The 13885-nt window shown below is 37.2% G+C and overlaps 1 protein-coding gene across 7 annotated transcripts in view; it reads right to left on the bottom strand.

Annotated features, from left to right (window-relative positions):
• LTBP1 (latent transforming growth factor beta binding protein 1) overlaps positions 1–13885 on the bottom strand; it is a 178860-nt gene that overhangs the window by 47280 nt on the left and 117695 nt on the right. For 4 of the 7 annotated variants that reach the window (XM_042881769.1, XM_042881815.1, XM_042881787.1 and 1 more), the window contains 7 exons: positions 12338–12360; positions 11266–11365; positions 10580–10678; positions 6278–6403; positions 5049–5174; positions 4194–4316; positions 843–962 (listed from right to left, as the gene is read on the bottom strand). In XM_042881769.1, coding sequence (XP_042737703.1) covers positions 843–962; positions 4194–4316; positions 5049–5174; positions 6278–6403; positions 10580–10678; positions 11266–11365; positions 12338–12360 — 717 coding nt within the window. The remainder of the gene's footprint in view (positions 1–842; positions 963–4193; positions 4317–5048; positions 5175–6277; positions 6404–10579; positions 10679–11265; positions 11366–12337; positions 12361–13885) is intronic. The other 3 variants (XM_042881778.1, XM_042881799.1, XM_042881807.1) reach the window with 1 other exon arrangement.

Raw genomic sequence — 13885 nt, 5'->3', positions numbered from 1 at the left:
TTCACGTCACTCATTCTACTCCTACTAACCTGGTTAGTAAGAATGAAATAAGTGAAAGGTATGCCATCATATATTCAACTAGGCTATTTTCATGTAGGTATAGATACCATGCATATAGTGCACAGGGCAGATTGGACATCTTTCACAACTGAGTTCAACTCCAAGTTTCCAGCAGCAGCACAGGAAATGGCACTTAAAACTGAAAGATTTTATTTCTTTTTGCAGAGTGCATACATTTATTCTCTTACCTCTACCTCAACTAGCTAAAATTCGTTTGAAAAAAAAAAATCTAATAATTAGAACAAATAGACAAAAATATGTGAGAAATCCTCCTAAAAATCTAACTTAGAGTGAGACAAGCTGTTAAAAGATAGGCTGAATCATACAAGATATGCTGGAAGTACGGATCATTAAGATAATAGTAACATGATTCACAAGCAAACTCTCATGCTTTATAGAAAAATCTGCCAGGCACAGTGATGTGTCAGAACTCTCTTGATTTTTCAGTTTGTTAAATACCTCCAAGCAATGACTTACTAGCATTTCACCAATAATAAATCCTTTACAGTTACGTATTTTTATTTCAGTAATTTTATTTTGTAATGACAATTGTATGGTTTGTAGTCTAGTCTTTTCATTAATCTGCATTAAAACAAGATTCCCTTATGTCTTCTGTGTCTGAGAAATTAGTCATTTCAAAAAATTGTATTCTCATTTATTATCTAATGAAATGGGTACAGGCAATGCTGTCATCAGGTTTTAACATTTATGAAATAGAAAATACAGCATCACTGAACAAGAACCATAACCAGAGACAGAAACAGTATTAGTACTCAACATACCATGGCACTGTCCATTCCAGCCTCTGAATCCCACTCTACAGGGTATGCACTGGTAAGAGCCAGGAGCATTAATACACTGTGCATCCGGACAAGTAGTTGGGGTCATGCATTCATCAATGTCTTCAAAAGAGAATACAGAAGGAAATACTGGTCAAAACCATAACAGAACAGTGAATAATGAAGGTAATGTGGTTATCCTGACCGCATTAATTCTATACTCACAGATTTAAGGACTCATGTACTTTCTATAAGATACCCAGGAAGGTACAAGTTGGAACAGACTTAGACCAGTGAAGAGGCATTGCTAAGACAGAAACTGGATCACAGTGCGTGCAACAATCTGAATTCTCTATTATACTGCAATTCCTTGGTTAGGCCCTGCACAACACGCAGATCAGATTACCGGCTTAGATGGGAATTAATTCCTTTGTTTACATCAATCATCTAATCACTGAACTGTCTTGAGGTACCTCCTATCATCAGTCTCAGGAAACTCCGGAAATGCACTGGAATGACAAACTGTAACTGGCTTTGCAAAGCAAAAAAAGTAATCTGGTACTCCTAGTTTACTCATGACAAAGCAAGAGATAGGTTCTGAAAAACTCAAGTATTTGTGGCTAAGCTCTAAGCAACTACTAATAACTTCTTATCCTGCACCACAGAAACCCACAGTACACGAAGCGTATGCAATCTAATAGAGACTGCATGCAAAAATTGACATTCAAAGACATGTTGCTGTCCAGAGACCAATGGCTAGATCCTCCAATTTAAATTACGTGCGCAGCCTCAATCCAGCCTGCTCCATACCTGAGTATTACTTTATGACATGGTTTAATTATACAGCAGTAATCTTTCCTACAGAATACTTGCTTTGCTTATTGCAAAGAACTAATGAAATTCACACAGTATAAGTTATCTCTAACTCAAGCTCCCTAAGCACCTGTCCCTTCCCTGCTCCAAGCTTTCTACCTGTTGCACCTCCTGCAATTAAGGACCGCTGCTCCCACCACAGATAGTGCAAGGGTGGCAATTTACTCCAAGTTCTTGGAAGAAGCTCACAGAGGAAAAATTGCCTCCAACACCTGTACCTTAATTGGACAATGCTCCAACCTCTAGAGAATTTGACATTCTGCCTCCAAAGTAGTCACTGATTGTGTACAAATCACATTTTTTCATAGAATCACAACTGTCCAACAGAGTACTTTCTCGTAAAAACAGCAACAGGCCTCTTAAACCTCTAAGTTTCAGACCTGCAAATGCTTCTCGGTGAAACACCTGTGAGATTTTAATTAACAAACTACCTTCCTCTGAAACCCGGTCTCAGAACTGCCTGGACCACATTCAGCTTCAGAACACGTAACATGAATAATGTATTTGGTACAGAATTTTTCTGCCAAAATAAAGTCTAAATGTTGCAAAGCTTTACAAAAATCACAAGATTTTCATAGAATCATAAAGGTTGGAAAAGACTTTAAGATTGTCTAGTCTATCTGTCCATCTACCAGCAATACTGCCCCAGGTGTGGTCTCACCTCTATGTTTCTTATAGGAAACTCACTTGTTTGCAGTGATGTTCCACTATGCCTTTAACACTACTCCATGAACAAGGAGCTCAGCAAGAAGAACGTACACGCAATCTGTATGTCTCCCCAGCTGGGCCCACAACACTGTGTGTGCATATAGCTTGAAGACAGAATTAAGATAGGGCAAGTAAGCGTAAACAAACTGCATGTATTACGTGCAGCTTAGGGATATTTGCTTTTATTTTTGAAGTGAGAAGGAGGTAGAAAGGAGTTATTTGTGGAATTTGAAATTTGTTGGTAGGCTGACTATAATGTGTAGGTGTAATGACACGGCAAAATGATTCTCTGAATGTGTCATTTCCTTGGTTCGATGGATTTAGTGTAGGAGGGATTTTCCCCAAAATAACCTTAAATAACTTTCAGCAGAAAACTTCATTTTGGAGACTACATATCATTACACCACCACACTACTTAAAATACAAGTTAATAAGAAATTTAATGCGCCGTGATATTCTGATTTTTTAGTCTATTTTAGTCACAGAGATTCCCTACTGACAGAGAAGATTTGGAAAAATAGTTTTAAGAGCAGTGTGTGAAGTTTTATTAAATAGGAAAAAAACCTATCTGAATAGAAAAAGGAATGTCTTAGTAATGCTCAGAGCAGCAAATATGTCCCCAGCAACTTTATGTTGCTTATCTGCTAGGCAACCTAATATGTTAAAAATTTTACTGTCACAGGTAATTTAGAATAAAGGATGAACAAAAGCTACACTAAAATAAAACAGCTGTCCGTGGATTTTAGTTCACAGTTTGTACTGAAAATGAAAAGAAAGGGGAAAAAAAGAACAAGAAAAAATGCAAAAATGTCACAGTGGAAATAACGCAAAGTTCAGATGTCCTAGGATCTCCTGCAACATGAAATATCTGCTAGATATATATTTCCAAACTAATAAAAAATATAGTCACCTTATCACTTGTTACCCAATCTGTTTGGAAACAAGAACTTTTATAGTTAGAGGATTCCATGGCAAGTGCTGCCAAAATAACTGTGCTGAGATGAAACAGTATAAGCTGTTCCAGATTTTGTCCACACTGGGGGAATTCCTTTGCAGCATCTTACATCTAGATAAGAGGAATTGAACTGCAGTTACAGACATCAAATAACTGAAAACGTTTCTTGCTTAACCTTGCTCCCTCTGAGAATTCTCCCTTTGCAGATCATGTCTCAGTGCTAAACCTCCCTTGAGCAGCAGGCAGTCGTAATCTATTCAAACAGCAGTAACATTTGGAACTTGCTGTGATATGAATAAATTGTAACTTAACTTAATTGTCCAGGACATATTGCAAGATAAACAATCAATGCCCTTTTAAACATTCTGTCATTTTTTGCTGCTGCACAGGGGGGAATTAAATGACCTGAAGGCAAACTAAATGTGAGAGAAATCCAGCAGTAAGTCTAAGGTAAAGAAATTACCCATGAAAGTAAGCACAGAGTAGAACGGGAGAAAAGAACTCCGAACACAAATAGATGTAATGCTACTGTGCCAAGACATATGAAAACAAACAGCAAATGAATGTTGAAATGAATTAAAAAAAGATATCAGGTAAAAAAATTAATAAACATGCAAAAGTCTCTGTGGAGTTATTTTGGTATTTCTACACAATATCCTGCTTTCTTTAAAAAAAAAAATAGATGTAAAGTTTGCTATTGAAATCAGAAACAGCAGTCAACAGGGAAACAGACAACATGAATAAATGCCTCCTCATATTGCGTTTGTTTGGGTTGGCAAACATTACTTTGTTACTACTGGTGAAGAGTCCAAACTTACCTTCACATTCACCTCTCCTGTTCATCTGGTACCCACTGTCACAATATTCACATCTATACGAGCCAACAGTATTTATACAGAAACCTTCCCCACAAGTATGAGGTCGTGAACATTCATCAAAATCTGCAGAAATGAAAAAAAGATGTTAAGACAAACTCTGCTCCACCATGAAGTAAACAAATGCTCGCCTCATCCCTAAACTCCTCTCTAAGTAAACTTTAGTAAATAAGGTTAGATTTTCAAACTGTTTGCAGGTCACAGCCCTAAAATCCTTTTTATTGAGCAGTTTTGTCTTTACCTCGTTGCTTGTAATTGAAGAGAGAATAAGTTCTAGAAACAGTCAGGTGGTAGGAAGAAGGTAGTGATCAACCCTGTGATTGCAAACACATTACTTGCCACTGGGTGCATCTTGTGCTCAAGGCAGCACTAACCTAAGGAAGATCATAGCACCTTCATCTGCTTCTGTTGCTCTGCAGCATCCTTGGATGTTTGCAGTTAACGTCCAGAAATATGGTTTGTTACAACTGCTACTGACTGAAAGAGTTGGGAATATTTTTATTTCCCATCACATAAGGTGCTTGTACTAAATGGTAGTTTTCCTAAATAAATATGATACTGAATGTTTTTTTGTCTTTTTTCCAACAACAGATCAGTAGGACAACTCACTCAAATACCCTCCACAATACCTAGTGAGAGACAGTTAAAAATACTTCCTGACATCAGCCCAATACCAATGTCATCGAGGAAAAAAGGCAAAAGGAGATTTCAGGGAGGTTTAGATAAGTTTCCCAATTCCTTTTTTTTTTTTTTTTTTTTTTTTTTTTTTTTTTTTTTGTAGAGGAGAGCAGCAATTACCAATGCAGTCAGTTCCATCTTCACTGGCCATGAATCCAGCTTGGCAAATGCATAGGAAACTTCCCTCAGTATTTTCACAGCGTCCAAGGGAACAGAGATGAGGTGTCTGATTACACTCATTAATATCTATAAAAGAAATCATAATATAAGACTGTAGAATAACATAGTTGTGATTCAGTCAATGCTCATATGTGATGCTTTTGAAAAGACTGTCCTGTAATTATTGTAACTATTTGAAAAGATGCACTGAATGGTTTTGGTTGGAAAAAACTACTCTTATTGGCTTAGACTATATGACTTCAGGCATTGGCCTGAAAAACGTGACATGATTACTATTCAAATCACTGCACTGAGTGTAAGCGGACATATAACATAAATACAATTCAGATGAAATGGAAGGATTTTAAGTTGCCATTTGGCTACATGTGTGCATGCAGATTATTCTTTAAATATGACAGTTGCACGTGATAGTATGTGTATCACTGTGAAGATACTGGATTTCTGGTAGCATGAAAAACTGCTGGTATACAATCTGGAAATATGATATAATTAAGGCTTCCTGATCCAAGTTACAGAGAAGCCAGCATTCTCTGAAAGGAGGAAAGATATTGATTCAGCTGCTTCCAAATCTGAAATGGCTCATTCAGAGCCAGCCTAGGCTACTCCTCATTCTCATCAGAGCTCCCTGTTCCACAATTTAGTAGCTTTGAGGGGACAAAGAACTCACTTACAGATCTGTTAATGTGCTTCTGGGATGCCTACAGTATTCCTTCTCTTTTTCTGCAAGTGATTGGAAAGGAAAGGCCTAACAAAATGACTGGATTTAGTCCAGATGCAAAAGCTGGTTGTTTGTCAAATCATTCTGAGAAACAGGCACTACTTTGGCTGCTCCTTCTCTGAACAGAAGTGTGTTTTTTCCAAGCAGTTTGGCAATTTTAGATACTTTGATTCCAAACTGAGAAGAGATGGTCTGTCTCATCTCACAGAGGAAAGTCTTTCATTCAACTTTAATTAAATTTACATTCAGTTCTGAGTGGTGAAAAGCTGTATCAGAGACAAGCTGGGAAACTTCATTTGACATACAAGAACTAGTTTCTGTGTAGTTAGGAAGCATTTGGTAGAGGAAGCAGCTCCTGACTGCTCTATAGCAAATCCCTCCTGATTAGACTCTACATTTCAAACATTTCATAACACAATTATTTCAGATCTTTGAAAGCATCCATTCATACCAGAGCATTTTGTCTGCTGATCATTAAGTCTATATCCCTCGTAGCAGATGCAGGTGTATCCCACAGGCAAATTAATGCAGTGTCCTGCTCCACAGATATCAGGATTAACTGTACACTCGTTGATTTCTAAGCAAAGAAAACAAAACTTCAAATTATACTCTCCCAGAAAGTTGCTTAAATGCATAATATTCTGTAATCCAAGAAAAAACTTGGGCCTAAAAGCAACTGCAAATCAACCTTTTGAGTCCTGAGCTTCAGTAATAGGTAATTTATCTGGTAGATAAAGAAAACATCCAGGCTTTTCCTAATGACATCTTTTCATATCTCATCCAAGATCTATAAATGGAAACAAAAACACACTACAAGAATATAAGAAAAAGATATACAATTTAATCTTTATAGAAAAGATTAAGAAAATACGCATGGGGGGTTTCCGATTTTTTTTTCTTTTTTTCCCTTACAGAATGTAATACATCTGTTACCAGCTTGGATGTCTTTGTAAGATAAGGATATACAGTAAAGGGCAGCACTGGATGCTCAAAGAGTTGTTTCAGAAATTCTCTGAGTATGCATGTTACTGCAAAGAATACTAATTAATATATCTGGATGTATATTTAATTAAGGTTATATATGAAATGGTAACTTCTAAGAAATTATATTCTTAGAAGTTATAATTTATGAAAGAAGAATAACAGAAAAAACACTAATATATATCTACAAGGTTAACTATAGAATGCACAACATACTGCAAGAAGGAAAATTCTAGAATTCTCCATAAGTCCTAGTGGGTTAAACCAACCATCAAAAAACTAGAATCAGTTACTCCAAATGCAAGCATGTAGGTCTCTCCAAAAGTAACGCCTCCTTTTTATTTCTGTGGAAACTATAACACATACAAAGAGCACAATAACACAATCTGATAGAGCATAGCTGTGGCTATAAAGTACTCCTTTTCACATAGACACCACCATTAGCCATGCATTTTCACCAGCAGTGATCAAGAGCCTGCATGCTGCACTCAAAAATCTGAACCAGTGGAGATGACCCACTGTTCACAACTGCTATGATAACACAGTTTCCAGGAAAACATTGCCCACACAGTCCATCTTTCTTTGGCCCAAGCAGATGGAAGTCAGAATGTGCAAAACCCTGACTATGAGGTGGGTGTGGTAGGACAGTCCAGTCAAGATAGGCAATGTGCTCCACTGTTTTCTAGCTGATATGAGGCCTGGAGTTATCGTGCTGTAGAAGAAAGGTGTCTTCTTCTTTGGTCTGACTCTACAAGTTTGAGTCTTCATCTTATCACAAGGCAGTGGTCAGAATTATTTGTCCAGGTTCCAGGAAACCTAGAAGAATTACCCCTTTCCTATCCCAAAAGACAGTGGACATCACTTTACATGCTGAGGGTTGCCTCTGGAACTTTTTCTTCAATGGGGAATTCACATGTCACTACTCCACAGAGTCACAGCGGTGATATCATGTCTTGCCACTGGTAACAATGCCATCGATCCAGGAAACTGTCACCTTCAGCCTTGGTTCAGTAGGTCCTGACAAATTTGAATTTGAATACGGTGTTCTTTCTGTTCCTGTGTAAGCATTGGTGGGACCCACTTGGGGCAAGCATTGCAATATTCCAATGTTGCCACCATTGTTTCCAATGCATTGAAGCTGATGTTCAGCTCCATACACAAGTCCCAGATCATAATCCGCCAAGTTGCAACAATGAGATGATCCAGATGCTATTTTGTGGTGTGACAAGCTGCACAAGGCCATCTAGATTGTAACTCACATTTCACATTGCCATCACCTCTGCTGAAATGCACCACCTACTGCCTCACCACGCTAACAACCACTGTTTGGTTTCCAGAAATGTCTAGCAAGCACTGATGAACGTCAGTAAGAGCAATTTTTTCCACATGGAGAAATTCGATGACACGCCTTTGCTTCATATGCACTTTCATATCAGACTGCCCCTCTGCTGCAATCTGTGACATGGCAACAAAATGCAGTATTGACAGGAAGGTTCAACCTCTACTGCCGTATCACCAACACCCATCTCTGACGTCATGGGCCAACATAGTAAGATAGGAGGCATTACTTTCAGAGAAGCCCTCATGTATTACAAGGAGAGGAATGGTCAACACTTCTAGTATTCAAATAACACACTATGTGCTGAGATAATGATAAAATAGGAGTTTAAGAGACGCAATGATAAAGTAGGAATATGAAGACTGCAGGGCATGTTGAACTAGATCAGCAAGCTCTTATCCAACTATATAGTTCAATCAACGTATCTATGAAAGTATCGAAGAGCTAAAATTGGGCTGAATGCTAGAGCATGAAAGGAAATTCACGGATTTGGAGCAAAGAGATATTAAGATCTCTACCGCAATATATCTGACCAAATGAAATTGAACAATTTTTCCATGGGTGCTCCAGAATTAACACTATAAGAGGTACTGATATACAAACATGGAATCACTTTTAACATATGGGACAAAAGCAGCAACAGAGAAAATTATGCACAAAGTAAGAAATGGTTAGCCATGAGTACGGCAGTACAGATTTCCCTACACACTTGCTGTTTCAAATTTAATGGCATCCAACTTAATGGCAGCATTAAGTTGAGCATCATAAGAAAAAGAAAGTTAAAATACACAGAGAATACTGAACTACAAAACCATGGCATAATTCTAGCATCTCTCATACTGGCAAGCCCTCCCTGGTATAAGAAATGGTTGAGAAAAATCCTACAGTTATAAATGCTGTAAGTAAACAGTGGCAAAATTGGCTTCCATTCACACATGTAACACACAGAATTCTGGGAATTTCCACAGATGGTCTCTTAAACTGGTTGCTTTTTAAAAATGTAAGTAGTTTTTTTCTGGTTAATCAACATTTTGATATTAAAATGTAGTGAACTTCCGCAGGACAGCAGACAGGAGAGCTCCACAAACAAGACAGAAGACCTGAAAAGAAGACTCACTCACACAACCTGCACGTATGGAAAAAATGAGTATAGATGGAAAGGAAATGCTGGAAGTTTCAAAGAACAGCCCACAGTTTGCATTTCTTGCAAGATCACATCGGAAATAGTCCGCTTCAGTTTCAAAGAGAAAGGGTCTTTTGTAATCCACTTTAACTGGGAGATTTTCTGTCCCAGATATCTAAAATAGTTTCTGATGCTTTCTAAAAGCTGCCTTCTCTGTCGAAGGACAAAATGGGGATAACAACAAGGAATTTAGTTCACGTATAGTCCTTCTCTATCACTGACAAAAAATCACTTATACCACAGTTTTCCAGAAGGAATACAGCCTGTGGATGAAAACTCACCATCCATCATCACATCTGGAGCCTGACATAATCTCTCTTGTTTTTTCTGTCTTGACTTGGAATTTATTTAGTCCACAAACCTTGATTTAGTAGCTCACAGTATAATGTGATATTGCTCCTCAGTGTTTCTTTTGCTCACCCACTCAACACCTTTACCGGTATCTAACGTTAGTCATATTCTCTACCTGCAGAGGTCTCTTCATGGTCTTGAAGGGGAAAAAAAAATAAAAATGCATACACTTCTTCAGTCTCACTTCCTCAACTTTTATACATTCAACTTCTACCTCTGGACAGTGTAACACTAGACTTTACTACTCCACTGTCCACTGTATCTATCTGGTTGCTGCTGAGTACTCTTCTAAGAGCAAAGCTTGCATCAGGATGCTCCTCTTGTCACTTTTTGAACCCTCCACCTCCAACAGCCTGGCTAGTCTGTAAAGATCAGACAGGGCATACACCAGACTGACCATACCTGTTCTGCTTGATACTATTCACTTCACTGACTGTATAGTCTTACTTTTATTTTCTGAATTATTGTAGTGCCTAGAAACTCCAGTTATAAATCACAGCTCCTTTGAACACATCAAAATAGAGTTGTGCATCTTTTTAAACCACTGAAAATGCTGTAAATGCATATTTGTCTCTGCTGTTCATGAGTCAATAATTCACACTGACTATTGGTCTGCAGTTGCAGATTGGGCAGTATGAGGTGGAATTACTCATTTTTGTTTCTACCATGTATTTGCGGCCACAAAAATCACAATCCTGGGAGGGCCTGTTCCAGGCTCTGGTGACAGCACCCTAATTTCTGTACTTTTTCTTCCCACCTCTCCATAGAGTACTTCTTTCTGTTCTACAGCAACATTGTCTTAGCTATTCTAATTCTGAAGTAATGTGGAACAAGTTACTATGTCAGGAATTCACAGTCATTTCTTAACTTATTTTAGTACTTAAAAGGAAGCACAGTACCTGTAACTTGAGTAGGCGCAATTACTTGACTTGCACTCGAAGTAGAGACTTCAGGAGCAACTTCAACAGGCAGAGGAGGAGATGTTTTCTCAATCACTACTGTGTGACATAGAATGGAAATCAATCATATATAAAAAACAAACAAACCATTCCTAAATCCTCAGACCATCCACACATGATACTGAACTAGCCAGATACTATGAGGCTTTTCACCAGTTTATTCTGCTTAGATCTGGAGTAGAAAAAAATAGTGTAACTGGGTAGCCATCATTCTACCATTTTACATTTCTGAAAAAAACTGAGGTGCTGAAGAAAGCAAGAACAGAAAAAATCTGCATTTGAAGTTACACATACTTCTACAAGAAGGCACTCATTAAGTTTTCTCTTGAGTGGATTATAAGGCTTTAACTCTGCTGACATTCAAATCTCACATACTCACTCCAGGATATCACTTTTGTCTACAGCATATGTTTGTTTCACATTTGACACTTGCATAGCACCCAAACAATGCCAACCTCTCAATTCATCCTGCTTCAGCTTCCATGGCTGGTTTCTTTTTTTCCACCCTTTCTGCTCATGGAAAAATTGCTTATGAAGTTGCAGTCAGTTTTTCATTACTCTGTTACCATTGCTATTCTCCCATTCTTTAAAGAGTTGCAAGTACTCTTCACTGAAAGACAAGTTACCTGGAAACTGTGGATGCAGGTTAATAGTTGAAATTCCAGGAGAAAGCTGAGGCTGTCCAGGTTCTAAGATTTGCTTTTCTTGATCAAGTGAAACTAATTCCTAAAAGAATAATTAGAAATTTACTTTCTGAAAATGCTGTCTTAATTCAGCTATCATAAGAAACCATGAACTCCTGGATTGAGAAACTGTTAATATTCTCCCATGAGAGGTTTTGGATAGCTAGTAATTAATCATCAATATAAATATTAAAGAACAAGGAATACTGTTTTTAAACAATGGCATTCAAATTAACACTGGTTTTATTTGAAGGAGCCATTTCATGGAGATTCTAATCCTATCTTTAGCTTCATCACTCCATAGTTCTCCATCTTCTCGTCTTTAATTGCTTAAAAACAGTATTTAATTGAAATTCAGCATCACACAAAAGTATACAGTCACATCTGTAAATCTTTGACAACTGTGAAAGGTTCTCTCTTAACTATTGCTCTGAACAACAGATTTTTGTGTTAGATGCTTGTAAGCCTTTAGGAAAAAGGTATGAAGCACAGCTGCAGTTATTCATAATGGATCCTATGATCTTCAGCAGAGATGACCTAAAACTTCCAGAATGGAGGACCTAAAAACAAATAAGCACCTGTTCTCCACTAAACATATTTCGATCCTAAAAAACTATGCAACTGAAGTAGGTATTAATGAGTCGCTCAGGCAGGCATCACAAACAGTCCTCACAGCTTCCTGCTGTTCGCCTCTAACTCACTTTCTGTAGTCGTCAGTCAGTCGTCAGTGCCTCTCCTTCATACTGCCTGCAGTTTTCAATATCCTCCTTAAAATACAGACTCCAGGATCAGACAGAACAATACAGAACTTTACCAACAGCAAAGGGAGATTGAAGTCATTTATTTGCTGTACTTCCCTATTTGCCTGTTCCTTATGTATGATAACACGAGCACTTTTTGTTCAAAAAGAGTTGCTTGTTCCCCACAACCCCTAAATGCTCTTCAGAGTTACTGTATCATAGATTGTACACATTGCTGACATTCTAATTCCTACACATATTACATGATGTTTTACCTGATCGGGGGCTGCAGTTGCCACTAAAACCAGAAAGAAAAAAAAAGAAAATTAATCAATCTTCACATAGCACCAACTTACACCATTCAATTTTAAACAACTATCACATTTGAAGATGGTTGTTACCATTACAGAAAGCTTTCAGACTCCATCCTTATTCCAAAATTTTGAAAAGCTGAAGTAGTGTTCCTAAAACAAATGTAAAAGCTAACCTGCAACCATCAAGGATTCTGCATACCAACCAATGCTTATAATTATTTACTTAGCATTCAGCCTTCTTACAGGTTTCTATTTTTTTTTTTTTTTACTTCAAAACAATTCAAGAAACTCATTTGTAATTTATTCTCTGACTAAACTCTTACAATTCCTTAGGTAATATCAGCATCTGCGGTTATTTAAAGGTTAGTTAATTCCATTATCATAGTGACATGTAAATAATCAGTAACAATCTTTTACAAATTCATTGTTAAAGAAAAACGTGTTGAAGTAGATTTTTTTAAATGTAAGCAAAAGTATTTTTGTCCTGTTTTTCACAAAAAAATTACTTCGTTTTTAGGAAAGAAGGGTAGAAATGTCATGCAACTTTTCATTTTCCACTGCAGTTTGCTTTTTTTTTTTTTTTTTTTTTTTTTTTTCAAATTTGCCTTTTATTGATGAAATGCCTCTATAAGACCTTTTATGAATGTTTTTCACTTGAAAATCAACATTTTCCATAGGAGAAAAAATCAAACATATCCCTCTTTGCACTTCAGTCTCTTCAGTATTAGCAGGGGAGGCTGACTAGCAGACCTGGGAGACCTGCTAATAAAATTTCAAAACTTCAAAATCTGAACACATCCCAAAATGGAATATGAAGTTCAACCATTTACATGTGTCATGACTGACTCACAGCAAGCATTTGTGAAGGTGGTTTTGGGCTTTTACTTTTTAAATTATTTTTAAAACTAAACCTCTTTTTGTCAGATTCTGTGTTTCATGATTTACCAGAACGTGGCAATGCTTCTCATCGCTAAATTGATCTTTGAGGAAACGATACACCACTTTTTAACAGAGAAAGACCCAAGGGCATATCTGAGATTATACAATCCTGCACAGACTGTATTTGAATGATTTATTCTCTCAGATTCAGTTTAGCACCTTTTTTTTTTTTTTTTTTTTTTTTTTCCCCCAAAAGCAAAACCAGGAGCATTGATTCTAACAGGAAATAACTCCTCTTGCATAGAACTCTGCAAAATCAACTGAACGAAACTCTTTCTAGTAATGGCCAGACATACAGATAAGTAGCTACTGCTTGGAAATAACTTATTATGCACTCTGTATCAGCAGGTTTTTCAGGAAAGTATTTCTGCTTGCCTATAATTAGATCATGCTAAATTTGTTAGCTGTGTATATCTGCAATAGTGTCGCTTTCTGCATTTCTTTGTTTCTGTCTTTGTTTCAAATTCAGGGCAATTGCAGCTGTTCTTAGAGAACTTAAGAAGTTCTTAGCAGAGCTTGTAGAAAACCACAAAGAGTCTGCAAGAATATAAGTAAGGGAATCAGCTAACC

The sequence above is a fragment of the Lagopus leucura genome, unplaced genomic scaffold (genome assembly GCF_019238085.1).
Source record: "Lagopus leucura isolate 7727_CA_CO unplaced genomic scaffold, USGS_WTPT01 Super-Scaffold_73, whole genome shotgun sequence".
Classification (NCBI taxonomy): domain Eukaryota; kingdom Metazoa; phylum Chordata; class Aves; order Galliformes; family Phasianidae; genus Lagopus; species Lagopus leucura.
The sequence above is the reverse complement of the archived record's forward strand: the minus strand, read 5'-3'. Positions and strand labels throughout refer to the sequence as shown.